The 27366-nt window shown below is 42.8% G+C and overlaps 2 protein-coding genes across 3 annotated transcripts in view; one reads left to right on the forward strand and one right to left on the reverse strand.

Annotated features, from left to right (window-relative positions):
* The window catches only part of COLGALT2 (collagen beta(1-O)galactosyltransferase 2), a 79438-nt gene extending 63568 nt beyond the window's left edge, over positions 1 to 15870 (reverse strand). Inside the window, exon 1 of the mRNA XM_054979346.1 lies at positions 15525 to 15870. Coding sequence (XP_054835321.1) covers positions 15525 to 15799 — 275 coding nt within the window. The 5' untranslated portion in view covers positions 15800 to 15870. The remainder of the gene's footprint in view (positions 1 to 15524) is intronic.
* Positions 15871 to 20423: 4553 nt separating this feature from the next.
* Positions 20424 to 27366, forward strand: part of TSEN15 (tRNA splicing endonuclease subunit 15) — a 17305-nt gene continuing 10362 nt past the window's right edge. For both annotated transcript variants that reach the window (XM_054981456.1, XM_054981457.1), the window contains exons 1-2: positions 20424 to 20592; positions 25937 to 26018. In XM_054981456.1, coding sequence (XP_054837431.1) covers positions 20440 to 20592; positions 25937 to 26018 — 235 coding nt within the window. In that variant the 5' untranslated portion in view covers positions 20424 to 20439. The remainder of the gene's footprint in view (positions 20593 to 25936; positions 26019 to 27366) is intronic.

A 27366-nucleotide genomic window follows, 5' to 3' on the forward strand; every position in this document is an offset into this window, starting at 1 on the left:
GAAAGCTTATGCTACAAATAAGTTGGTTAGTCTTAAAGGTGCTATTGGACTCTTTACTATTTTGCAACTACAGACTAACCCGGCTAACTCCTCTGGATCTATGGCCATCTGCACCAGGTGTAATTAGATCCATCACTCTGGATGCAGCAGAATTCCCTGCTCTCGTGTAGAAGCTGCAGGATGCATTTCTGCCTAAATCACTAGTCCAGGATGACCTCCTTCCAAATCAAGATATAAAGCCAAAAATTAACTGACCCAGACATACAGGGAGAAGATACTCGTACATTCTAAAAGAAAACCCTATCTGAGCAAATGTTTCTAACATTTGCCTCGTATTTTAACTCGGGTCTTTTCTGCATGGGGCTTTTTCATCAGTTCTGGCCCCATAGTGCAATGGCTTCGTTTCAGACTTCTGCGCACACAGTCAAAATACCCCGATTCAATCTCCATGGAGAGACACGAGTCATCGTATTGGTCATCTGAATGCTGGAGGACTACAGGAAACATAAGGAATGCAAACTATTTAACAGGAAGAAATAATCAGAAATTAGGGAATGGCTTAATCTTACAGAGAAAGATTTCTGAGTAATGAACAGCAGTGATTAAGTCCCCCACCCTGGAAGGAAAGCAGAAAGAAACATTTTTCCAGTCCTCCACTTTGTTCTGACGCTACTCTATAGGCTACTATGCAACAAACATGTATCAGCTTTATATGTTTTAAGCGTCAATGACAAATACCTTGGAACTGTAATTTGATGAAGTATGCTGAGAAGCCTCCTTTGGCCTCTTTCTGCAGAAGTATAATCCCCAGAGTTTCCTGAAGTGACTGAATATGCATTGAACTAGTTTAAGCCTTGTGTGTGCGCATGCAATTGAATGCGCCCCCTTGCGTTGTTACCTAGAGGACAAGCTACTCAGCAACCACTGGGAAAAAATGTAGAAATCCTGCTCATGTGTTAAGTTGATCAGTGAATTGCGGTCAGGATTCAACACTGGTTTGATATTAGTTAGCAAAGTCTGGTTAGTGCTACTCATGTTTAAGGGTAATTTCACTGTAAGTTCTGGACAGAGAGACCTCATAGAATCATAGAGTTGGAAGGGGCCAAACAGATCATCTAGTCCAACCCCCTGCCCAATGCAGGATCAGCCTAAAGCATCTCTGACAAGTATTCATCCAGCCTCTTCTTGAAAACTGCTAGTGAGGGGGAGCTCACCACCTCCCTAGGCAGCTGATTCCACTTTTGAACTACTCTGACCGTAAAAAAGTTTTTCCTAATATCCAGCCAGTACCTTTGTGCATGTAATTTAAGCCCATTGCTTCGGGTCCTACCCTTTGCTGCCAACTGGAACAGCTCCTTGCCCTCCTCCAAATGACAGCCTTCCAAATATTTAAAGAGAGCAATCATGTCCCCCCTCAACCTCCTCTTCTCCAAACTAAACCTCCAAGCATTACAACTGCACCAGCCCACTGATAAGCTGGTATATATGTTAACAGGGAAAATATACTACCAAAAATGGGAGGGGAAAGAGCCAATCAAACAAGTAAAAGTGAGAACAAATCAGCAAGATCAAGAAATAGTGTGGCATGCTCGTTAAGAAAGTAAGAACAGAACCAAGTCTAGAAACAAATATATTGGGAAGACTCAGGCTGCCAGGATAAAAGTTGTATCCTTCAAAAACACACATTTTCCCCTTTTAAAATGCTAACAGCAAAAGAGGGGCCCCAGTTTGGAACAGGAAAAACAAGTGGAGGTCGCAGGGTAAAACACCCTCCCCCATCCTCATGCAGCCCCAAGACAAGCTGAGATTGCACGAGCTTGCAAATGGCCTGTCGTGGATGAACCAGCTGTTTGCACCTCTGCTCACTGGAGACCTGTTAAGAATCTGGATCTCTGCATGAGAGCCACAAAACAATGTATTGTGTGTGCAGATGGGAAGAGATCTGAGACACTGGGATGGGAAGTTAACCTTGCCTCAACCACCAATTCCCCCCTGCAAAAGCCCCTTTTCAGTATAGCAAGTATACACCCAGAACCTCAGTAGGGGAAAGGAATTTGCGGAGGAAAGGGGTCATGAATAGTGGTACAGCTCCTGCTTTTCATACGGAAGTTCAATCCTTGTCATCTCCATTTAAAAGGATCAAGTAACAGTAGATGGGAAAAACCTCTACCAGAGTCCCTAGAGAGCTGCTGCCCGTCAGAGTAGACAATACTGATCTTGATAGACCAATGGTCTGACTCAGTCTCTCTTGATGAGATACCTGGGCACATGTTCGTGAAGTGTCAAGAGGTGAAATGTTAGCCGGAAAGCGTAGTTTTGAAAGACAGAGCCGGCGGAGATTGCTCCAGAGAGAATGGATTCTCGCAAAGCCCCCCACTGCCTCTGGCATCTCCCCTTCTGGAGCCTTTGCCCTGCCGAGGCTCAGTTAATTTGAAGTTTTAAACAGCGAGGGTGGCAGGGTAAAAGCTCCAGAAGCGGAGACAGTCCAGCATGCCAGAGGCGGCGGAGGGATGTGAAAGAATCCGTCCCCTCCGGAGCACTCTCCACCAGCTCTGTCTTTCAAAACTACGCTTCCTGACTAACATTGTGTCCTGACACACAAAGAACACGTGTCACAAGTATTGTGTACAGAGATCCTGAGTGTAAGGCAGCTTCATGTCTTCACTACCACTGCTTCGAACTGTGCCTTCTCCCTCCACTCTGCAGCCATCCGCTGGGGACCAGGGTTCTCTCATCAGAGTCTCTGCTGAACGGGTCCTTTCAATCTGAATCAACAGTGCTGCAATAATGCTTAAAAGGCACATTTCTTAGCATGACTTCTAGGCTGGCTCTGTTTTGCAAGCAGCTACTGTGCAAGCTGAGCCAGTGGGACCTTTGATCCTCGGCACAAGTGGTGATCATCTGCCGGCCACAACAACAGAACGCACTTTACTGCAAGCTATTACTGGGCCAATGTGCGTGAAATGAAGAACAGACGGCAGCCATGTGCAACTTTTGCCTACTGACTGAGATATCAAGGAGTCGGGGTCAGAGGAGCCAAATGTTCCTTTAGGCAGAGAGTCTGGTTTATTATAACAAATTTTAAAAATCAGTCCATTTCCTTTTTTGCGGCAGACAGGAATAAAGCTACCCTATACTTATTCAGGGGAAAACAAACCATAATCAAGACCGTGTGTCCTCCACACTAAAATAAAGAATCTGCGCTCCCCCCTCCTCTGCAAAAAGCCGAATTCTACAGCTTACATAGAATTACACAAATTGGACAACTTTGCACGCTTTCCCTTGCAATTTGTCTTCTATTTTGCATCCTGTGTAGTTTTGCCAGGCATGTAGAAGAGGAACAAGCTACACAGGGTGCAGAAGCCATGGCTGCATATTGCACTGTGGCCACATTATAATCATCACTGGCCTCCTGGAATGTCTTGTTCAGATAGTTGCAAATGACTGCCATGGTGAAAGATCAAAGAATCTGTAGAGGCAGCCCCTGTCTCCAATCACTGAAAGACTTATTCAGCCCCCACCCCCCTCTCTGACTTCTGAGAGTTCAGCCAGCACTGGCGCTTTCCTGCACATCTTCTCAGGCTTATGCACCAAGAACTAGGTAGTGGAGGTGGTAGTGTTGCTATTCAGAAAACAAAATTCTGCTCCTAGGACCGCAGTTCTTTTCCTGCACTTGCTCAGTTTCAATGTTCTAGAATAAATGACAACTTGAAAACAACGGCTGGCCATTAACACAAGGACAGCCAGCAAACGTGAAACATACACACTGCTTCTCATAATCATAATCAAGCCCCTTCCAGTTCTGATACAGGAAGATGCAAGACACTGTACATTTCTTGCCAATCATCCAAACACTGTGACCTTCAGCTCCCAAACCTCTGGAGTAAATCAGCAACTCTGCCAGGGCACACCGCTGTGTTGCTAGAGAGGCTGTAATGCACCTTGAAAAATTAAGTTGCTATGTGATGAATGTATCCACCATGCTAAGCCAAAAGCATAGTGGCATTGTGCAACATGTGTTCCTCTTCTTTGTGTCACTAGATGAGCAGCAACATCAACCCAAAGGAAGAAAGACACATGGGATTCCCTGAAACAACTCACAATGTAGCTGACATGGATGGGTGAAGTCCCAGAAGATCCCCATTGACCAAAAAGCATGGTCAGATCTGTAATTCTTGATTGCCAGAGAAGAGGGCAGAATATCGGAAGGACATATTAACTGTACTTGCAACACAGGTACGTCTCAGGGTTCAGAGAGTTAAGAAAATACATATGTATCTTGGAGAGTAAAAGTGAAGTGTGCCTCCAATCTTAGTCCAAGCAAAAAGAATAAAAACCCAAGTAGAACATTTTTGTGAAGCACTGTGCATATTTTTAAAATATTTGTCCACATACATAAGGACCAGAACAGCTGCTCTGAAAAGAAACACAACACAAACATGGGGCATGATTACAAAATCAACTTTTAAAAGCGCATAAATGTGGCATGCGCATCTTGTCCCAGCTTGCATTTCACTATTAATTGGCTAAAAGAGAAGTTCCCCGCAACCACAATATTCTGAGTCAAGCTACCAAGTGATAACTGCTGTTATCTCCCGAAAGAAGGTACACTTTCTCCAAGACTGAGGAATGCACCCAAGGTTGCTTGATTAAGCCCCGGGGAACTGGATTCCAACAGAACTCTATAATAGTGTTCAGCATCACTGGAAAAAAATTCTCAAATTTATAGCAATGCAGAATTGGAGCACCAACTCCTTCTCCTAATACAGTAGGCTCAAACAATGGCAGACTGCTCTAAGTTCTACAGACAGCAGTCTAAGAGGATCTGCTTGAGGAATACTGATCATATGCAAGTTATGAAAGTGCTGTGCCTGCCTAACCCTCAGATAGCCAACTGCTCCCAAACAAATTTTATTTGGCTGCTTGGCTGCCCTGATAAACAACTTCAACACAAGAATATAGGTAGTTCAAACAAGACTGTCATAATAGTCTTAAAATAGTAAAGTCCTAAAATAGTAGTCCTAAATAGTCCTAAAATAGTAAAGAGTCCAGTAGTAGTACCTTTAAGATTAACCAACTTTATTGTAGCATAAGCTTTTGAGAAACACAGTTTTCTTCATCAGATGCGTGACAAAGAGAACTGTGGTTCTCAAAAGCTTATGCTACAATAAAGTTGGTTAGTCTTAAAAGTGTTACTGGACTCTTTACTATTTTGCAACTACAGACTAACACGGCTAAGTAATACCGAAATAAAGTGTAAGAAAACTGCAAGAAGAGGCATCTGGACTGGCTGCCTGCTTCTAGCTATGAATTGGAAAGGTTGAAAAGTTTAGAGGTACCAAAAGACTGGAATCCATGTGACTAGGGGAAAGGGGTTGCTGAAGAGCCAGGCATATTTAGAGATGAGAGACTTCATAGGGACCAGCATCAGTACTAATAATGTTCCTACTAAACCAGAAGAAATGAAATGAAAACAAAAAAGATGATTTTTTTAAAGCCCCATTCAAGATACTGGGGTGGATCTAAGCATCGTCCAAGTAGCCTTCCTCCAGCCTAAGAAGCCCTCATAAGTGGGTCTTCCTCCAATGGAAGAGTCAACTTACCTTACATGGAGGAAGGCTTCAGGCTTGAGCCAAAAGGAAAGCTGAGGTATAAATATCTTAATAATTAAACTTTAGCTCAGTGGAGTGGTAGGATAGGGGAACACCCCAATGTCTCAAAGGACAAAAATTCCAATTCAACTTTCCAAATGCTGAAAGACGCACATCAGTCTTCCAATGTCCTCAGGCCCTGCCAGAGTCTTCTATAAAATCTCTCCTTGTCCTAGGTTAGAGAGCTAAAGAGGAGGGCAGCTTCCCTATACCAAGAGCAGCAGTGAATCGCTGCTGTTTATGTATTCTCAGGTATATAAAGCCATCCACTCTTCAGGTGATTTGAAATGAATTAAGACATGCTGCAATGCATAGGATGTGTCTATTGTTAACAGCACCATCTAAGATTGCATGATTAGGAACATCTCAGAATGTTCCCTGGTTGGGGGGGGAAAGCTCACCTAGGCCTCTCTCTTCGACATGCCAGTTCTGTACCTGTAGAGAGGTTTTGTTCCCCACGCACAAGACAGCATTGAAACACAATTGCCCTACTTGTGGTCCGAAGTGGTCCAGTCCAGCACAAACAGGGCCGCGTAGAGCTCCTTAGCTTAATCTTCCCTCTAGAATACAGCTCACTGACAGGAGACTCGCTGTGCAAGTCAGTTCAATCATAGCCTCACGTCCAAAACACACAACCCATCATCTCTGATGCAAATTCCTCCAATCCCTCTGGACTCCAAAAAGACCAAACCCATCAAAGGGCCATCAGCACCAACTCCATATTCCATATGCTGTAATAAAATGGAGTGATCAACTGTGTCAAAGATCTAATAAGATAAGATGGGCGGCTTTGATCAAGCTGTAAGCAGAGATGGTTCACTAGAGCAATCAAAGCGATCTCAGTCTCCCAGCCGGAATTGAAGCCAGGCTAAAGTGGGTCACAGGCAGTTGCATAATCCAGATGTGCCTGAGGTTGCTCTGCCACCACTAGTTCAGTACAGTTACATGACCCAATGGGCCAATAACTGGCCACATCCCCCCAGCCGAGAAAAGATTTCTTAAGCAGGTGTCACATTACTACCAAAGGTTTCAGGGGAAGTCCCCTCTGTCAAAGAGCTTGTTTTTAAGAGGTCCTGCCTCTTTCCCCCAGCAATATTTTATAAGTCATGGATCCAAAGAACATACGGAGACTTTTACAATACCCAGCATGCAGATTTCTCAGGCATAGGGACCCCGCAAAAACAGACAGGTGGCCAATCCATTATTCTCGGATGCTCTAAGAGCTCGCTCCATCAGCAAGTCATTCAATGAAAACTGAACTATTTCCTTGGTCTCATCAGGTTAGCAGATAATCTCCACCACTCCTTGGAACTCAGCTGTTTTAACAATGAGGCACACATTAGGAGAGGAGTAGTTTTTTATTACAGAACTGCACAAAAGCATTACCAATGCAGCAGAGTGGGGAGGGGAGAGGCACCCCTCAGCATCTTGACTCCCACCACTCCCCCCTGCCCAGTGTAGTGAATTAAGCAATCAGGTGAAACCAGGGGAGAAGATGACCAAAAGGTATGCAGGGAATCAACCCAATTATCATGTTTCACTTAGCGGCCATAATACTTTTGTAAGGGTTGCCAACTCCAGATTGGAAAATTCCTGGAGATTTAGGGGTGGCGTTTGGGAAAGACAAGATTTAGGGAGAGGAAAGAGCTCAGTGGGAATGGGAAGCCAAAGTAGCCACTTTCTCCAAGAAACCAGATCTCTATGTTCTGGAGATCCGTTGTAATTCCACAAGATTTCCAGGCCTTACCAAGCCTACTTTTGTCTGTCACCCCTGAACTCACTGGATTTCCTTTGTCTTTTAGCAACTCCCCCCGCCACACACCAGTTCCAGCACTGAAAGAGATATTTGTATTCACTTTCTCCACACTGTTCATAATTGTTTTATCCCACTCTCCCAACTCCTTTTGTCATCTAAACTAAAAAGACTCAATGGCTTTCTTCAGAACACAGAGGGTCTCCCCTGATCATCCAAGTTGCCCTTTTTCAAACTTTTCCCATGCTATTGTTTTTTAAAATGGCCCTGTACTCAGAGATGACAACTTTATGTGATGCACCTCTGAAAAATATTCTTCAGTATCCCTGTATTTCGAACAGGTAGCTGTCCTACGTGTACGTCTGGAGTTCAGAAAAATAATAAAACGTTTACTAACTGAAGGAGAACCCTTCTGTAGAACACATTGTCAACAAATTTATCCTTCCCTCATACACCAACATCTGTGAACACTAACTTTATAGTTTGTTACTCGCTCAACTTCATCCAATCCTTCTAGCACACCAAACTCCTAAATGATGCAAAGAGTTTCCAAAGAATGGTAGTGATAATTATAATACTAAATCCTAATCATTTTTAAGAGGCCCACAGAATTTATGAAGGTAGACAAACTGTAGGTAGAGGGGAAAGGAATACTTTGGGCAAATACCTTAATGCGAGTTTGTTTTGGAACTGACAGGGTTTTTGAAAGATTACTGTTTCTTCCCAAATCACTGATTCTGAAGCTTGCTAAGATTAATGAGTCTCGCTTCTGTCCTAAGACAGCAATATATTTTTTAAAGTCTTAAGCACATAAATGTCCTTTCTGTTTAGATTCTATCAACCAGCTTCTGTTGCCGTGACCATGTATAATTCATATTCAACTGAAAGGAAACATTTTCAGCCCTTCGCGTATATCCGTAGACCTTGTTTCTGGCCAATAATATTTTGCGATCAACACTTTATTATTAGACTGCATCTAAGGCCTGGTGAGCAACAATTTTTTGTCAACAGAGCAACAGGCAAGCAGTCCTGAACCCGTCTCCCTAAAGCTCCTCATCCAACACCCTTCCTTTGGCAACTTTGGAGGGACAAACATACGGGGGCGGGGGGACTATAGTCAAGTGATGCGAGATTTCTGGAAATTTTTAAATTGGAAAGCTTTCCAATGCCCTAAAAAGAACATGTTCTGATGCAGCATATTTATTTTGACAATATTTAAGACATTGGGTCAGCCGATGCTCGGATCAGTGCCCTATGCCGCACCAATGCTCTGCGAGCTGTAACACCAATAAAGTTGTGGCCTCTTTCAACTTCAACACTGTTGTCTTTGTGTTTTTGTCACCTTACCCCCTCTGCTCTCCTCCCCCATTCAGCACTGACCTACAATTATTTTGGCTTATATTTAGTAAACAAATTTTTAAAAATACTTCATATTAATGTTATGTCCCAATAACCAGTTGAACTGAACTATTCAATTAGGGGGAAAAGTAATTAATTGTTATATAGATGATATATTCAAACAAATCCAAAGCTTTATAAGGAAATTATTTTAATTGGAATAATACTTGCAAAAATATCAAGACAACACAGCATGTATTTCCGTCACATTTTTAAAAATGTAACAGGGAGGAAACAAAGGAGAACTGTTAACATGTTAATTTTAGCATACCCAAAGAACTGTGCATGGTATGCTGTGGATGTAGTTATCCACCCATCATAACAACAGAATTTAACTTTCTTCAATGGAGTGCGCCTCATGAAGACAGTTTCAGGTAGGTCCATTGGCACCTTAGAGACTGACAAGATTTTCAGGGCATACGTTTTTGAGAATCAAAGCTGGTATCTGAAGAAGTGAGCTATGACTCTCGAAAGTTTATACCCTGAAAATCTTTTTGATCTCCAAGGGGCCACTGGACTCAAATCCTACTGTTCTAGAGCAGTCCAGTTTAACTGTCCCTCTTGCAGCATCACCTGTTATTTCATATACTACAGTGGTTCTTTGCTCATAGAAGAAGAGCCATAAACCAAAATTTTAGTTTTAATTTTGATTTGACTTTCATAGCCAATTAGGTAAATCTGTAACTTGCTTTCTGTATTTGTGGTTTTATACTCCTCCCCTCAGTTTACAACATACAATTTCACACAATTCCTTAGGATAATCACCTGGAAAAAATTAATTACAACTTTGAAACTGCCAAGCTTCTCTAATATTGTATTGGCAATGGCATCTTCTCCTTGTTACTAATTTTACATAACAATGATGGAAAATTTCCAACAGAAAAATAAAGCACTGGAAAAATGTCCCCCGTCACATTTCTGCTGTGGTCAGCATAAATGGTTCCATTGGCAAACTTGTGCACACATGAAATTGTTGCTGAATTTACTCTCTAAAACAAACTAGACCAGCCCTGTGCAGTCGGCTACCTATGTTCATATTTCACAAAAAATTCTGAGCATTTACTTCATGGAAACATTTTACTTGTAGAGAATTACAACTAACCATTGATCAGAGGCAGTCTAATAAGTCTCGCAACTATTCAGAAGCTAATGTAGCAGTTACCTCTTGGTGCGGCAATCAAGTACGGCAGCTGCTTTCTATTTACAAAAACGCTGCCACCCTGGGCTGAATGCCCTTTGCTGTGGTAAAAGAATGCTTCCTTGCTAGGGTTGCCAGTTCCAAGTTGGAAAATTCCTGGAGATCTGGGGGGGTGAAACCTGGAGAAACCTGGAGAAAGTAGGGACCTTGACATGGCATAATTCCATAGAGTCCACCCCCAAAGTAGCCATTTTCTCCAGGTGAACTGATCTCTGTGGCCTGGAGACTAGGTGTAATTCCTAGAGATTTCCAGCCACTACCTGGAGGCTGGCAACCCTATTCCTTGCCTATCAAAGACTATCCAGGAGTATGGGGGAATTTGGTGACTGTGCCACACAGGGCTTGGGTGCAGTAAGAGTGACAGCCATCGGAATTAGATCTAGCCAACCTTTTAACTGAATCTCACCCAATTCCCCACCTTACTTCTAAAGTCCCCATCCCACATGGCTTTTGCATGTCAGTTCCGTGATTCTCCAAACAGCCTTTTTGGTGGTCACAGGGGACCCCTCCTTCCTTTGTCTCCATCACAACAAAACATACTCTATGCCAGAGTATGAAGTCCTGACAACAGAAATTGTTTGGATGGATTTTCTTCTGGCTTTGCTGCTGCCAGTTCTGGAAAGCAGCCAAGCGAATAAAATTTTGGTCAGGCCAGTTAAATTCTGATGGGGTGGCAATCCCGCATCCAATATCTCAGAGGCAATGTTTTTTACAAGGTCTTTCCAGGGCTGCAAAACATTTGTTTTTAATATGGTTTATTCCCCACCTCTCAGACATTCATTCATTCATTCATTCATTCAGCAGGACTCCTTTCTCCAGCAGAGGCAAATTATATTTGTTTCTTATTTGTTGTAGTGAAGAAGTGCCTTCTGGACCCCTAGTTCCAGAAATGGAGGGGGGCACCACATGATTATCACCACAGTCCTAAACAGGATTGCCCTGTATGTTTCTTAGCATATACAAACAACAGAGCATTACTTCAACAGAGTTACACCCTTCTAAGCTCCTTGACTCTGATCTGGACTACACTGCAAAATCACCTTACTGTCAAGCTCAGGAGCAATTTCTTACATTTAGTAACTGGAGGCTTTGGAGCTGGAAATTAGGAATCTCTCAACACGAGACATCTGGCATGTCATGTCAGGAGACGCAATATTAGCAACTCGTGTTGGGAGACGCAATATTAGCAGGGAAGGGTAGTTTTAAAAGGTAAGAGCCTGTGGCAGGGCAAAGGCTTTGCTATGCACTGGAGCTGTGTGAAGGGGCTGTGAAACGCAAGAAGGGAAACATCAGCCCATTATAGCCCATTATAACCTCTCCAGGTCCAAGCTGGCTCTGGAAGGCAGCTCCAGCCCATTTCCATTCCTCGCTGCCCTCTGGTTGCGAATGCAATCCCACACAGTTTTATACTGGAGAGGTGAAAGTGACAGAGCCTTCCAGAAGGCAAAGATGAAATTAACAATTTCCACTGGCTGTGTCTTTTTAAACTACACTTCCCAGCTAACATTGCATCTCCCTACACTTGACGAACATGCGCCAAGGCGTCTCGTGTAGAGAGACTCTAAGGCAACAGATGGGGAGGGGGGGGGCGTTAAAGATATAAAATTTCTGGAATTTTTGAAGTCATTAGAAAAAGTTTTTTTTCTAGATGGGGGGGTGATAAATGGAAATTCTGGTGAAATTTTAGATATATGCATTATTTACTTTTCTATCAAGCACAAGCCCACACTACTGCTTTAACAACATAAAATGCATAATTTATAATTGAAACTGGCGTATTATGTATAAATGTATAAATGCTTTAGTTTTCCTACAAGTACAAATGTACCCAACACTAAAGTGAGAAAGATGCAAATTGCTGCACTGTGTTCTGCCTTAGCACATTTCACTCATTCCAAAAGAAAAAAAAATATTTCAAAGGAGTTCTCCCCCCACCACCACCAGTTTTCTTCAACCCTTCCCAATTGGGGAAAAAGTCCCGAGACTTTGTAATGCTGTACATTTTCTATGGATAAAACCTAGTCTCAAAAAGCATTTTACCCATTTCAAAGAAATTAAAAATATTTCACGGGGTTTTTTCCCAACTTTTGTATCAGAAAAATTGGTGAGGGGAGTCCTTAAGAAAGTGGGGAAGGGGACATTTTTTTCTGCATTTCCTCCTTGAGCCTTCACATCTCTAGGAGGGGTATATGTCCATGTACTGTGGCGGGCAGAGTTCAGAAAGACTGTCGCGTGATCAGTGCCTGCATCCCAGAAGGGGGGCTGAATACAAATTCTGTACCAGGGCCAGAAAAACATACAGGCAACACTCACAGATACTGAAGCTGTGATTCACTCCACTGAATAACTGCACAGGATATGCAGCACATTTGTGGTCTCCAAATATGCAGCATCTCCAATGATTTTTCCATACGTATTACAATAATTGGCTAGAACTGCCCATTTCACCATGTGCACATATCGAACATATCGTTAAGGATAATTTTGGAGAGGACTATATTTAAAATAATTTCCGGTGTATATTTTGTACATATAAAGTAAGTCTAGTCTCCCCTTTCTATTTTACTTTTGTGTATTAGCAGTGTATTTACTGTTGAATACAGTGGGAAATAATTGATAAGATGTGGCGACAATGTCATTTCAAAGCGGTTATTTCTTGACTGGGATTAAGGCTTGTGCTGAAACGGAATCAATTGTTGCACTTTTGCACTTGAGTTCCAAACCACCATTCTAGCACTCTCATCTAAGAAATACTCTGATCTTTCTGGGAACATTTTAATGTTCCAAATACTCCACCCCATGAAGAGATACACCAATTACCATGTGCCAGCCACATGTGCACTTGCCACAAGGTGCGCGCAGTCTCATGTGCGCAGTCTGTAGCATCAGGACACAAAGTGATCACCTGTATCCACGCCCTGCGGCACAACATATGATCTGCTCCTTTCCTCCTGGAAGTTCTGTGATATTCTAAACGTTCACTTTGCTTCCCTCAGCCCTTTCCCTGCAAACTGGTGTGGTAGAAATGAGCACTGCAGCATTTTTATTACCGGTGTAATTAAACAGGATGATGCCTAGAAAGGGAAAAAAAACTTCTCTGGGATGCAAAAAAGCTGGATGAACTACTGTATTTCAGGAAAGCAGATTCCTTTTATTACCAGCCACACTCAGAAGTGTTTAGTACTACATGATAAATTAAATCAGTCAAAAGAGACCTGTAATTGGATAATGATGCATAAGGTCCATTTGGCAGAGCTTGCACAAGCAAACAAGGGAAAGATGGACCCTTCAAATTACTTTCGACAGCCAGACTGAGAGCCACTTCACTTTTGATGTGACCACATCCACACATGTGCTGCTGTTGTGCTATAGCAATAATCTACAACTGGATGTAGTCATTCCAGTTGCAAATTATTGCAACAGTGCAACTGTGCACTATCTACCAATATGCAGGTGCAGGCAAAACGTGGTTCTGGGTAAATCTTTAGAGCACTTCTATACGTCCATTTTCTATCTGGGGGAGAATTTGCTGAAACTGATTTCTTTTTTAAGCAACTAAGAAACAAACTGACATTCTGCAATAAATGCCAGTAAGTTCCTTGAAGAGCTACAACAGCAAAATATTCACCTACTTCAGTTTTTTTGTTGGGAAACAATTTGACACACACCAGTCCTTATTTCTGCCACAAATGCTCTCTCCTTCCGAGCACATGGCTTAAATGCCTCCTGTGCTCACGTTTTTGAAAACAGTTCTGAATTTAAACATGAAACTGGATGGAACAAAGAAATGCACTCATGGGGATTTTATGACTGTGCAGCTTCTACCTGCACAAAGAAACTAGGTGGCACACGTGGCTATTTTGCACAAGTTGCAGCCTAGTTAAATGAGGCAGTGTGCAAGCATGAAGCTCCCTGTGTGAATTCCTTTGCCCCAGCTAGCATCATATCTAAAATCAGGCTGCAGTAATTGTACTCGGGTAAGGGGTCAGGAAGAAAAGTACTGCTGCTATGAAAGGTCAACAGAGCGTTTTCTGGGCTTAACATATTGAGTAATGAAGTCGTGGTTCAGCAAAAGAGAATTAACCAACAGGCACATACAGACACATTGAATACACAGTGTATATCTTCCCTCTCAGTCAGAGATAAGGGACAGTCACACACCCCATGCTATAAAAACAAACCCGGCTTCATAAAATAGCTGCCAATTGGAAGATTTAAAGTTATAAATAGAGAGCTGCTTAGGGGCCCGCCAGGTACTGTAAACTAGAAAGGCTGAACAGAGCCTTTCCCCTGTATTGTCATCTCGAGCTCAGTGCTATTTGCCCCAAGCTTGCCAAACCGCTAACAACTGGATTTCTTCACCCCGCACATACCCTACTGTGGAAGGTCTCCAATTTGTGCAGCCATGACGTAACCAAACAAACGTCTCTGAGCCACAAGGACTTCCACTCACATTTCTTACAAAACACAACCCCCCCCTTCCCTCTCTACAGCCCTAGCTGAGCAGCCTGCAATTTCTGCTGCTTTTAAAAAAATTCATTTCCATTAGCAGTCTCTGATCAACAGGGCAAGTTAGCCAGATCCTATTCTTGCCTGCTCAAAGTGAAACTGAGTTTGGTGGGGCTTACTCAGACATAAGTGGGTACAGGACAGCAGCCTTATATTCCCTCCCTCACTCCTTCCCCCTGGGTCCACCTCCCCAAACCCATCTTGCATCCATCCCTTTTCCATTCTCCAGCACCAGATGCTCCTCCATAATCCCAGGCAGCAACCCCCAACCTGGAATTAGGAGTTGCCAACTTTTTTCTTCCTGTCTCCTACTCCTGTGCCTCTCACAGTAGTTTGGGCTGCAGGCACCATCCAGTAATAACCATTTTGCCTTGTGCTGTGCAAAGTTTACCTTGCTGATTTCTGTGGGTAGCAGTGTTGTCTGTAGCATAAGAGCAAGATTTGCATCTAGTATCACCTTCAAGACCAACCAGATTTCCAGGGAATGATCTTTTGATTTGGCTCTTGAAAGCTCACACCCTGGAAATCTAGCTGCTCTTGAAGGTGCTACTGGTCCCGAATTTTGCTCTTCTATTAGTCAAATAGTAAAAAGTCCAGTAGCACCTTTAAGACTAACCAACTTTGTTGTAGCATAAGCTTTCAAGAACCACAGTTCTCTTCGTTGCATCTGATGAAGTCTGATGAAAAGAGCTGTGGCTCTCGAAAGCTTATGCTACAATAAAGTTGGCTAGTTTTAAAGGTGCTACTGGACTCTTTACTATTTTGCTACTACAGACTAACACGGCTAACTCCTCTGGATCTATGAGTCAAGGTTCCCTTAAAGGCAGAGGAGCAAGCCGGGTCTCTTTCCGGGTCAGTTGGCAACCCTATCAGGCACTCCCGCTGCTCTGAGGCCAGGGTCCGTGCGTCCTGCATCCTGATGCGCCCCCTGGCACCTTCCCCTGCCCCCCCTTCCCAGCCCCTCTCTCCCTGCGCTCCCCGCTCCCCTCCGCCGCCCCCCCTCGGGCTCGCTCACCAGACGGCGATCCTGCTCTTGGGGTAGCGCAGCCTCTCCACGCAGCCGAGGAAGTGGGGCAAGGCGCGGGCGGCGTTCCTGGCCAGGATGGCTAAGAAGACGGTGGGCTTCTGCAAGGCGGACTCCGGCAGCGGCGGATCCGGGCTGAGGAGCTCCGGCGCGTCCTCCGCGCCGCGGCTGCTCTGCGGCCAGAAGGCTAACGAGAGGTGGAGGAGCAGCAGCAGCCGCCGCCGGGGCGAGGCGGCGCTGGGAGGCAGAGCGGGGGTCGCGGCCATGTTTCCGTGGATGCCCCCAGAGGGGAAACCTTCCCGCGGGCACGCCTGGCCAGCAGGGGGGCCCGAGGCCGGCCGAGCCCGAAGCTCCAGGCGTACCTGCAGAACAGGCTGGAAGGGAAGGAAGGGAGCGCGGGCGAGCAGGCGGGCGGGGAGGCTGCCGGTGCTCCGCTCGGCTCACATGCGCGCCTCTCGGTACGTTTTTTTGCAGCAGGAGGAGGAGGCTGTTCCTGCTGAGCGAAAAGGCGGATCGGCGGCGCAAACTTGCCGCCAATCCCCTTCCCTTGCCATTCTGGCAGCAAGTTAGAAACAAGCAAAGTTACCTTCTCTCTCCTCTCCTGCAATCCACGCGAATTTGTAATTTAAAAAAAATCTCGGGGTGGAGGAGGAGGGAAAAAAACACCGCGTCAAGCATCATTCAGACAACCTGGAAGTTGCGGGGAGGGGAAGGGGCTTTCCGGTCAGTAACGCTGTGAGAGCAATCCTAAGCAGGCCCACTAAGAATCCTACTTAGGTCCTATCGGTGGGGCTTATTCCCACTGCACTGTATGTCCAGAAGCTCTGTTCACGTGTGACGGAATGCGTTTACGTCTTGGATGTACATGTGAACATCTGTGTGTAAAAAAGCGCCGAGGCGTTACAAATGAAACTAGGGATCGTATAATTTAAGAATTAGCGCATGCACAAATAACGATCAAGTACACGTGCATTCATTGTAACGTGTGAATAGGGAGGTGATGAATTGGTAGACCAGAGGTGGTACTTTTGAATGTTCTTTGCCATAAAAAGGCCAGTGTATAAGAAATCAAGTACCACCTGGGAATTAAAAGTTTGGCATAAACAGCACTGTATTGTTTGTTTGTTTGTTTGTTTGTAGCCTGCCCTTCTTGCTGAAGACTCAAGGCAGATTACACAGTGTGAGTCAGTACAGTCAGTTTCATGGTCACAAATTCATACAATAAAAAAAAGTTGAAGATCAATATACAATTTAAACCAGAAGTCTTTTTGTTGGAACGAATAGATAAATAGTTGGAAAATAAACATGATATCTTATTTCTATATATGACCACAGCGGCTAAGCTTTTATATGCGCAAAAATTAAAAAGTACAGTATTGCATTCAATGGATAACTGGATTGTGAAAATGATGGAGTTAACAGAGATGGCTCTAAACTTACTGCCCTGATCAGAGAAAACATTGTCCACTTTTATGGTTTACTAGAAACCCCTTATTGACTTTCTGCATGAGACGAGGAAAAATGAACTGAGGATTTGTGGTTTTGATTTCTAAGAAGATAAATTTGGGGAAAATAAATAGAAGGGGGCAGTATTGAAAAGGTAAATTTTGGAGATATTAAAACTAAAAGTATAATATCTGTTAAAATATGATAGGTGTTGTAGAGAAAAATGGAAAATGAAATGTGTATTTTTCTTTGTTATTTTCAATCTTGGTTCTTTGTCTCTCTCTGTATTCTTTTTTCCTTACTTTTTTCTTCTATTTCTCTGCTCTTTTTACTGGGCTCTTAATCTTATTAATAAAATAAAAAGTAATTTAAAAAGTACAGTTGGTTTCAAAGACATTTCAATAAACAGTGTAATTGGGTATATAAATGCAAATTGGCAAAGCTTTAAAAATGAGCAGGAATCTAATACAAAGTTGACGAAATGCTAAACAGAGCATAAGTAATTCTAAGATTGACACCTCAGTCTAGCCTGGAGGATGACGCCCTACCTCAACACAGCTGATCTGACCACTTGGATCCATGTTGTGGTAACATCAAGACTTAACTACTGTAATGCACTCTACGTAGGTCTCCCTTCTAAGTTAACTCCGAAAGTCCCGTTGGTGCAGAATGCTGCAGCTCGTTTATTATCGGGACCTAGGAAGTACATCAATATTACTCCCATTCCGCAGTCATTCCATTAGCTGCCTATCAGCCACCTGGTTCAGTTCAAGGTATCACATGGCTATCACATACAAAGCTCTTCATGATCTTGGTCTGACATATCTATGGCACCACCTCTCTCCCTATGTTCTGGCATGGCAGCTTCACTTATCTGAACCGAGCCTTCTGCAGGTGCCACTGTGCACATGGGTAAAATCAACAGCCCATATACATGCATTCTTACACTATCCTTCAAAAATCACCTGTGATGGTTTGACTGGTTCACTTGTATGTATATCATGAAAGTCCTGTGCTAGTATTTATTTTAATTCATTTTATAGATGAGTGAGCTTGGGAGGGTGGGAATTCCAGATCTTCAGCCAACCCAGCCAGCACCATAACAGTGTCAGGAGGATGCTGCAAACTGACACACAATAGAGAGCAATAGTGCCGGATTTTGCAATCCTTACTAGTTACAAGCGTATGATTAGACTACAAAACACATCTAGCAAACCCCTTCAGTGGAAAGCAGAGCCGTCCATCTAGTGGCTGCCTACTGATCTCCATATAATCTAGAGTTTATCATCTGATTCTGGGGACATCTTGAAATTAAATTCCATTGGTTTCCAGTCATTTACTTGGCAGGCCAGTGGGGTTTCCAGGTGGGATAAAAAGTTTCAAACCTATTCCATCGTAAAACTCTCACAGGGTTGTTTCAAGTTTTTAATATAGTCACCCATGGAATAGAACGTCAAAGAAATTTAATGTGAGGCAGTTTTGCACACACAAAAAATATGCTTAAAAACTTGTTAACGTGCCACCCTTGTTCTCATGCATGCTTCCAATTAACATTCTTTGGAAACCAAAAAAAGGAGCTCTTTCAGGGTAGCCAATTTGTTGGATTATTTTTCGGAGGTGCTTAAGCAAATCACACTTCTAGAGCTTCTTTCTTGCGACATGAAATTGAAGTGGCCAATAATCCACCTTTAGATTTTATGGAAAGGACCACCATGTTAGGGGTTGGACAGATGTTAACCAGGTAGGGAAATGACTGCTTCTCAGCTTGCCACCTGCAACATGGGGATAAGAATGTTGACCTGTTTTGCAGAGTTGTGACTAAAGAAAACATTTGTGAAGTGCTTTGTACACTCCGAAATGCCTGTATGATAACTAAATAAAACTAATATTATTAATAAAAATCAGTATCATCCCTTTTCACCAGTTGGTGTGAAAAAGGGAAAGGGAGAAAGAACAGGAAGCTGGAGTTCTTACAGAACAGAATTAGGGTTGCCTCCCCCCCCCCCAGTTCCTGTGCCATTAAGAGCAGCTTGGCTTTCCAGACCTTAGCAGGCAACAATGCTTATTTCAATAGTTTCCAAATTAAAAAACAGCCACTCCCTCTCTAGAAAGAGCTCCGAGTTGCACAAAATTGTACCGAGGGGTGCTATCTTGACCTCCGATGCTGTGTTTGTTGGCCTTCCAGGGCAACTAATGGGCCACTGGACTAGATGGGCCACTGGTCTGATCCAGCAAGGCTCTTCTTAGTTTCATTCTCCCTTAAAGCTCACTGGATAACGTTGGGGGCCTCTCTCTCAGCATAATCTACCTCACAGGGTTGCTATGAGGAAAAAATGAAGGAGGAAGAACTACATACTCTACCCAGAGATCTTTGAAGATAAGGAGGGACAGAAATGTAACATAATGTCCTCTGCCAGAGAAAACCATCCCCATTTGAGACTGTTGCATCCTAATATGAGTGCAAAGAAGGGAATTCAGGAGCTGCTGTGGTCCTAGCCATAATGATAGTTTCCCGTGTGGTTTCGCATGTACCATCCAAGATGTTTTGTCTAGTCTCTTTTCTAACCCCAGAGCTGATTTCTGCAGAACATCAACAGCAAAAGAACGAGTGGGAGACATTCCCCTCCGCCCCCATTGAGAACCCCAGAACACCAAGATTTGGCTAAAACTCTAAGAAGGTGAGAAAGGATCCAAGCATTCATTTGTGTATTGGGGGGGGGGATGATATGGAAAGGGCTGGATGTTGTTTTGCTCACCCCACCACTGTCCCATTAAAAGAGAATCTGTTAAGCCTTTTTTTAAAAATTCAGCTGTAATTAGAACTATTCAATGACTGTATATTTTCTATTTCTGAATCTATGAATAAAAGGCATGAATGATACAATGTGCAAATGTAAACAGAAGCACATGCCTCTGCATTTTCATTTATTTATGTTATTGATAGTCTGCCTTTTTCATTGAGACTCAAGGCAGATTACACAGTGTGAGCTGGTAGAATCAGTTTCAAGGACATTTCAATAAACAATGGAATAAGGTGTATAAATAAAAATTTGCAAAGATTGAAAATCAGCAGAAATCCAATACAGAGGTGAAGAAATGCTGGAACAGACCATAAGCAATTCTAAGCCTAACATATTAAACGTAGAAACTACACAGTAGAACCAATTATACTTCAAGCAACAGCACATAATAGTAAAGTCTGGAGTCCCTTTCTCTTCACTGATGCATCTCCTTGAGACCACTTCCTTACAGTACAGCCTTTAGATTTATTTTTTTAATTCTTAAACATATAATGTTGCGTCTTGATTTCACAAAACAATAAAACGTGGATTTCAGCGAAAGTGGAATTTTAGAGCTTCTCGGTGAAAGTGGAACCTTAGAGCTTGTTCGTGTGTTTTTAACCGAGCCTGAAGTATTGAGACACAGACCGGAGCGAAGCCGCGATGCACGCGAAGAAGGCATGGACGAAGCACCGGGGAGCAGTTCAGAGCTCGGAGCTGCCAAGGGCAGCGGGTTGTTAGTCGGGAGCTCCGGTGGGTCTGATCGGGAGCAGGAAGCCCCGAAGACTGGGAGATGGGAGCTCCGAAAGGACTGGCTGGCTGCCCATCCTACGGTTGGTGATGGGAGGCTTGGCGGGGAACAAATCCCCACGCTTGGGGTTGCCAGTTCAGGACTGGGAAATTCCTGGAGATTTGGGAGGGTGGGCGTGGAGACTGAGGAGGATAGAGTTGGTGGAAGGGCGAGGGGGGGGACTTTAGCAATGCCACCACCCTGCAATAGAGTCTATCCTCCAAAGCAGACGTTTTCTCCAGGGGAGCTGAACTCTGTAGCCTGGAGATCAGCTGCAATTCAGTCTCATGGCTTTCTGCATACTGGTATTCAGGAGGGCTTTTCTTACACCCGCAATAGGGTTGTACTGCTGTGGGGAAGTGGTTCAGGGTGTTGCTTCGATGGAGGGACAGAGACTGTGGACTGTACAGCTGAGCACTGGCGGTTACTGTCATGTCAAATGGCTTATGTTTTGTTTCAACGTTGCTTCAGCTCTATATCAGAATTTTGCTTGTTTTCCGATTTCTCCAATCCATACCGTATTGTCTTGTTTATTGAATGTCCCAGCTATTGATTGCATTGATTTACATTGTGTAGTCCCCTTGAGTCTCAGTGCAAAAGTCAGACTATACATAAATAAATCTGGGTGAGGGCAAAGGAACCACATGGTTGATGTGGCATTTGTAACCGCTTTCTCTTTGTTGATCTTAACTGTTATCACTATCCTAGGTCTATGCAAAAATTAACAAGAAAAACAGCCCTGCACATAAACTTGGAAGAAAAGGGGAGCAGGGGCTAGAAAGTCTAATGCATCCAGAAAACCGTGAAGGAAAAGTACGACTAGAAAGATGAGGGTGTTTTTGGTGTAGTGTTTAAGAGCGGCAGAACTCTAATCTGGAGAACCAGGTCTGAATCCCCACTCCTACACTTGAAGCCAGCTGAGTGACAGCTCTCCAGAGCACTCTCAGCCCCACCCACCTCACAGGATGATTGTTGTGGGGATAATAATAACATACTTTGTAAATCACTCTGAGTGGGTGTTAAGTTGTCCAGAACGGTGGTTTATAAACTGAATGTTTGTGGTGGTGGTGGTGGTGGTGGTGATGATGATGATGATGATGATGATGATGATGAAGAAGAAGAAATAGTGCCTTAAATACAAGAAGAAACCATGTTTGGATTGATGGTGGAAGAGTGTTGTAGGTATATAGTGGAAGCCAAGAAATAAAGTTCAGAAAAATTCAGTGATTTTCAGTGTTACTAAATAAAGGGACTGACACCCTTATCCCTCAGCTATGGAGTGTTTGGATTCTCTTTGATTGACAATGTGTGCTCCTCTGCAGAGTTATTCTAGTCTAAATCCATTGATGTCAATAGGCTTAGACTGGAATGATTTTGCATAGGATTACACTGAATATGTTTTGGGAGCATACAGAGTAATTATATGTTTAGGTAATGAAATCTTTGTAGCAGTCTCATTAAGGGCATTTTGCCGAATGGCCTAGGTACAAATAGAAAGCTCAAAGGGGCACAGAATTTTAAACTGCTTAAAAAAATTCAGGCCCATGAAACTAGATTGATGGAGACGGCCTTTAATACTTCATGGATAAAAGCATTGCTTTCATTTGAATCTTCAAAGCAGCCATCTAGTCCTCTCAATTACTTTTTAAAGGATAGGCCTAATTCACACATGCATTATGTCCATTATTTCAGACTATGGCTTTATGAACTGGATGCAATCAAAAAGCACTTTCTCTGAGACAATGCAAGGAGATATGAAAATGCACGATGGTGATAATGGTGAAGACACTTATACAACAATAAACAAGAGTAACTAAGAAGAAAAAGTAAAAACAATTTAACAATTCCAAAGCACATGCATCGAAAAGTAGATATTTCAGAAAAAAACGCTTAAATCAGGTTATGTTTTAAAACAGTGTAACAATTAAACCCATTTAAATTCAATTTAAGCTGCCAAAAATCAAGAAAGTCTTTCCAAGTTATCATAAATGATGGCTTTAGCTACCTTATGCCTTTCAGATGGATAATTTCACGAAATCTCAAAAATTTGCCAGATTTTGTTAATCCATTTTTAATGTTGCATTTGGTGCAAATTTCCAATTCTGGGCGATTAACATTTGGATTTAAAGCCATGCTGACGTGTTCTCTTTTTAAACATAACCTGAAATGAGACCTACAAAAATAAATTTAGGACTACCTGGATGTTGGAGATTTAACACAGAAATGAAAAGTTCTGCTATGTCTGGTATGAACTGTTTATACGTGTAGGTCATCCCTTGATGTTGCAAAGTTCGACTGATTAATATGCTTGTCCAAATTAGACGAATGGTCTCAATCTCATAATTAAGCTCTGTCAAACCGAAATTGGATGCTATACATTAAAACAAGTTCATTTAATTTTCATGTATATATTACTCTTTTGTATTTGTTCATCTGGTTATACCTGCTGCTGAGGAATCTCTGTGGTTTGAAAACTCAAAATTGACAAACTGTCTCCCAAATCTCTTTTCTTATATGCCAAAAAGTTCTACTTTCTCTTACCCACACACAAACTTTCAGACAAAGCTAAGCTGTTTATCTGCGGTAGTTTTCCAGCCTTAAAACTCGGGGGCATCCTCAACTTCTCTCCTGTCCTGGAGTGAACTGTGTCTTAGACTACCTACGAACAATAAAGCTGAGTGTTTTCAATAACACTGGGAGTTTGTTTAGTGGCAATAAAACAGAATCAGTAAAACTAATAAATATTATAGGGGAAGGGAGACACAGATGCATATGCGCTAACAAACCCAACAAACTTTTCCTGGCATCTGAATAACAGCAAAGATGAGCTCTTTGCAGATGTTCAGTTTTGGTGCACCAACCGTGCATGGAACACTGGGTTTTTCTAGTGTTTGTACCAAACACTGGAATTTGTGTGTACCAAAGTTGGAAATTCATGGAAAAAATACATGTTGCCTTATTGTCACAAAATAGCAACTACGTATATCAGGAGGATTGCAGGTGGTGTGCCCTTGTGTACCAGAATTGAATATCTGTTGGGCCACGGTGCCAAACACATATCCTTGAAGACAGAATTTCAGTCAGGATGCAGTCATAGAAAAGGCCTTGTCTTGGTTGCTAGACACCACCCTGTAGGATTTTCCCCTCTGTCACGACAGCCATCTTAACTTCTGAAGGCAAGGGAACCTAGAGAAGGCCTCTGGTGATTTTGACTAATAAGCATATTCATAAGGGAAAAGATGAACCTTAAGATACCCTTGTCCCAGCTTTAAAGGATCACATCAGAACCAGAGCCTAGAAACAAACTGAAAACCAGTGAAGATTTTTGATCACCAGCAAAATACTCTTGACTATTCCAAACAGTGGCCCTGGTCAGTCATAACACAAAACCATGGTTTATTTTTATTGTGGTTAGTTTGTAAAACCAGAGTTAAGGTTGCAGACGACCACTTAAATCCTGGTTTGCATCAACAAATGTTGGTTTCGTCATGTGTTCTCTGTACCCTGTGAGGGTACAGGAAGCTGGGATTAAGACAGGATGGCTACATTCGCACACCACACGAAACTATAGTTAAGACTGTGTGGTTAATAAATCAACTTTGAACCATAGTTTCTGTTCCTGATTTGATAGATCCTAATTAATCATGGTCAGCAGAGCAGTCTGTATTCAGACAACCACACTGGGCCTAACTGTTAAATTGCAAGGCCTGTGTCGTAACAGAAGTTAGATGAATAATTAATACTAAGATAACAAGAACAAAATAAACAAAACCCACAATGAATAATTGAACCATGGTTTTCTGTGATGAACAGAGCCATTCTCTTAAATGCATGATGAGATTAATCTTTCAAAATTCTACTGATTGGATATGAAAGCAATATCCTAGATTAGGGCACAAGTGTCCTATAAAGCCTTGGAAAGGTGTTCAACATAAAAATCTGCTCAATTTGCCGTCACTTTGAATGGACTAATGTCTTATCGGAGTAGACATGCGTAAGCTTTTTAAATTTTGCAGAACTCTCTACAATAGTTCTTTGTCTGAGTAAGGGCAGTGCTCACATATCTTTGTCAGGGTCTGGCACTCGCTCCATAAACTGATGTGATTTTTAATGTAATAACCCTCTTAGGATTTTAGCCATGTTGAAATAGAGATTCTTTTGCCAGTTATGTAATACAAAAGTCCGGAGTCTAAAAAAATATTGGCTTGTTCAAGCCTCTAAAATACTAACTTTTGGACTCAATATACAGAAGGTAGTACTGATGGTGAGTGCCCTCAAGTCATAGTTGACGTATGGCAACTCCTGGTGGGGTTTTCTTGACAAGAGACTAACAAAGGTGGTTTGCCATTGCCTGTCTCTGCAGTCCTGGTCTTCGTTGCAGGTCTCCCATCCAATTACTAAGCAAGGCCAGCCCTGCTTAGCTTCTGAGATCTGATGAGATTGGGCTCACCTGGGCTATCCAGGTCAGGGTGTAAAGAAGGTATCAGATTCTATAAAGTGGCTGACACATTTTACTGTGCCAGGCATAAGCAAGACTCAATACTCATATTTTGCAGTGTTGCCATTCGACATTTCTTCCACACTAGCTGTATGCTTCAGACTCTGCAGAGGTTAATCTAGGCCCTCATGGGACACTCAGCCTAGTGATTGATCTAGGGCAGTGTGTGCTGCAGCTTAGGAGCCCCTTCAAGCACAGAAGGGATGGGTGTGTGTGTGGACGATATCAATCCCTGCTATTAGCAAGCTATATGGAGCTTCTGAGTTGGCTAGGCTTGGCATAATTATCGGAATCCTATTCAGCCGAGTAGCATTGTTTGCCTCTTGCACTTGAGACTGATTTCTGCTCAAGCCATAACTCCTGCTCCATGTCTTGTCCGGTTCTAGCATAGACTTCAGTGCCTTGGCTGGAAAACATCCATTCCAGGTCAGGATTTGGCTATGGCTTTCCAAACCCCAGTCCTCTGTCTGGTGCTCTCCAAAAGACAGAAATAAAACTGTTCTTTTCTTAAAAGCCTTACAACAAAACTTAAACTTAGCTATGAGCAGTGAATTCTGTCTAATGGGTCCCTCCTCTGACATACACACATGGACTCTCTAAAATACTTCTTTTGGAGGACAATTTTACTGACTTTAAAAAAATAACAGCCTGTTTGTCTTTTAAAAACAGGTTTTATCAACAATAAATCTTTTAACAGGCCGTGTATTTTGTTTCACTTTTTAAAAAAATAATTGTGCTTTGCTTGGGTTTCTGCCAGAACTCCCTGGCATCCGTGGGGAAACACTTCCAAACGCTGTGGATAAGGTTCAACTTGCGTTTTATTGCATGCAATGTGATTTCTCCCACGCTTCCTCCATTCGATCCATCGCTTGATTTTTGTGTGTTCCAGCTCACAAGGATGACATCACTGGATGTTGCTGACAGCAGCCGTGTGTATGCCGCTTTCCTAGTATACTTGGACCTCTTAGAAGGTAAGTTAATGAATGTCCTTTTCCAGGGTAGTCTGTGGAATAAAACAAACCGCTAACACATTTGTTCCCGAATAAGAAAAGTGCCAAGAATGCCCTTTTCATGCTGTAAGGAAGTGCACATGAGTCTTGAGCTTCTGCCACAGTTGAGGGTTTGGGTCCTGTCCCCAGGTCTACTTAACATCTGCAAGATTAGATTTGGAGCATATACAACCTATTTAGTCCAACCTGTGTTAAATGGAGAGGGGCAGGCATGTTCTTTGCCATTTCAGCCAGATCTGTGTAGGATTCTTGTTGGAACTTAACAGCGATTGTCATTTGTCGAGAATCAGGGTGATGGCCTCATAAGAAGAACACATCATTTAGATAGCTGACATTGACCAGGGCCAGCCCACTCCTTGCTTCTTCTTTTTTCCGTTCAAAGCTTAGCATCTAACATGTCCATTTTTTTTTTCATACACATGAAATTTCTTATATGCATTAGCACATGAAGCTGCCAAACTGAATCAGACTCTGGGTCCATCAAAATCTGTATTGTCCACTCAGACTGGCAACAGCTCTCCAGGGTCTTAGGTGGAGGTCTTTCACATCACCTATGGCCAGATGCTTTTTAACCAGAGTTGTCAGGGATTGAACCTGGGACCTTCTGCATGCCAAACAGATGCTCTGCTACTGAGCCTCAGCCCCTCCCCAGATGCCAGTTATGCACACACAGCCATCCCAACATCCTCACCTGCGGTTGAGATGTATCGTAGGTTAATATATCGGACTAAGACTAGGTACAGTGTGGCTTGTATGGTGCCACATACATATGTAAGTGGCACCATGACACAACTGACTTACGGAGACCGCAACAAGGGCCTCTCGAGGCAAGTGAGAAGCAGAGGTGATTGACTGTTGCCTACTCCTGCAGAGTCTTCCTTGATGGTCCCCCATCCAGGTATAATCCCTGCTTAGCTTCTCTGATCGGATAAGATCGGGTGATACCATGCTGCTTTCGCACCTGGCTTGTATGCCTTCTCCACCAGGAAACTTAAAGGGTGATCATATGCTGGCTATTGTCTCTTAACCTAACCTTCTTCAGAAGGTTGTTGTGAAGTTGGGAAGGGATAGTGCAGAGTGACACCTGAGCTTTTTGTAGGAAAGGAAAGTGTAGTGGCCAAGACAGACCCTGAAGGTATGTAACATTGTGGCCTTCAAATATGGGATTGTTTATTTTAAAAAGTTGTGTAGATGAAGATAGATTCTTCATCTTAGATATTCTTAAATATTTATTCTTAAACAGAATAATCTTAAATAGATTCTTATTTTCATTCGTGCTCTTTTTGTCTGGTCTCTGATGCACCACCCA

Source organism: Eublepharis macularius, chromosome 5 (assembly GCF_028583425.1).
Source record: "Eublepharis macularius isolate TG4126 chromosome 5, MPM_Emac_v1.0, whole genome shotgun sequence".
Taxonomy (NCBI): domain Eukaryota; kingdom Metazoa; phylum Chordata; class Lepidosauria; order Squamata; family Eublepharidae; genus Eublepharis; species Eublepharis macularius.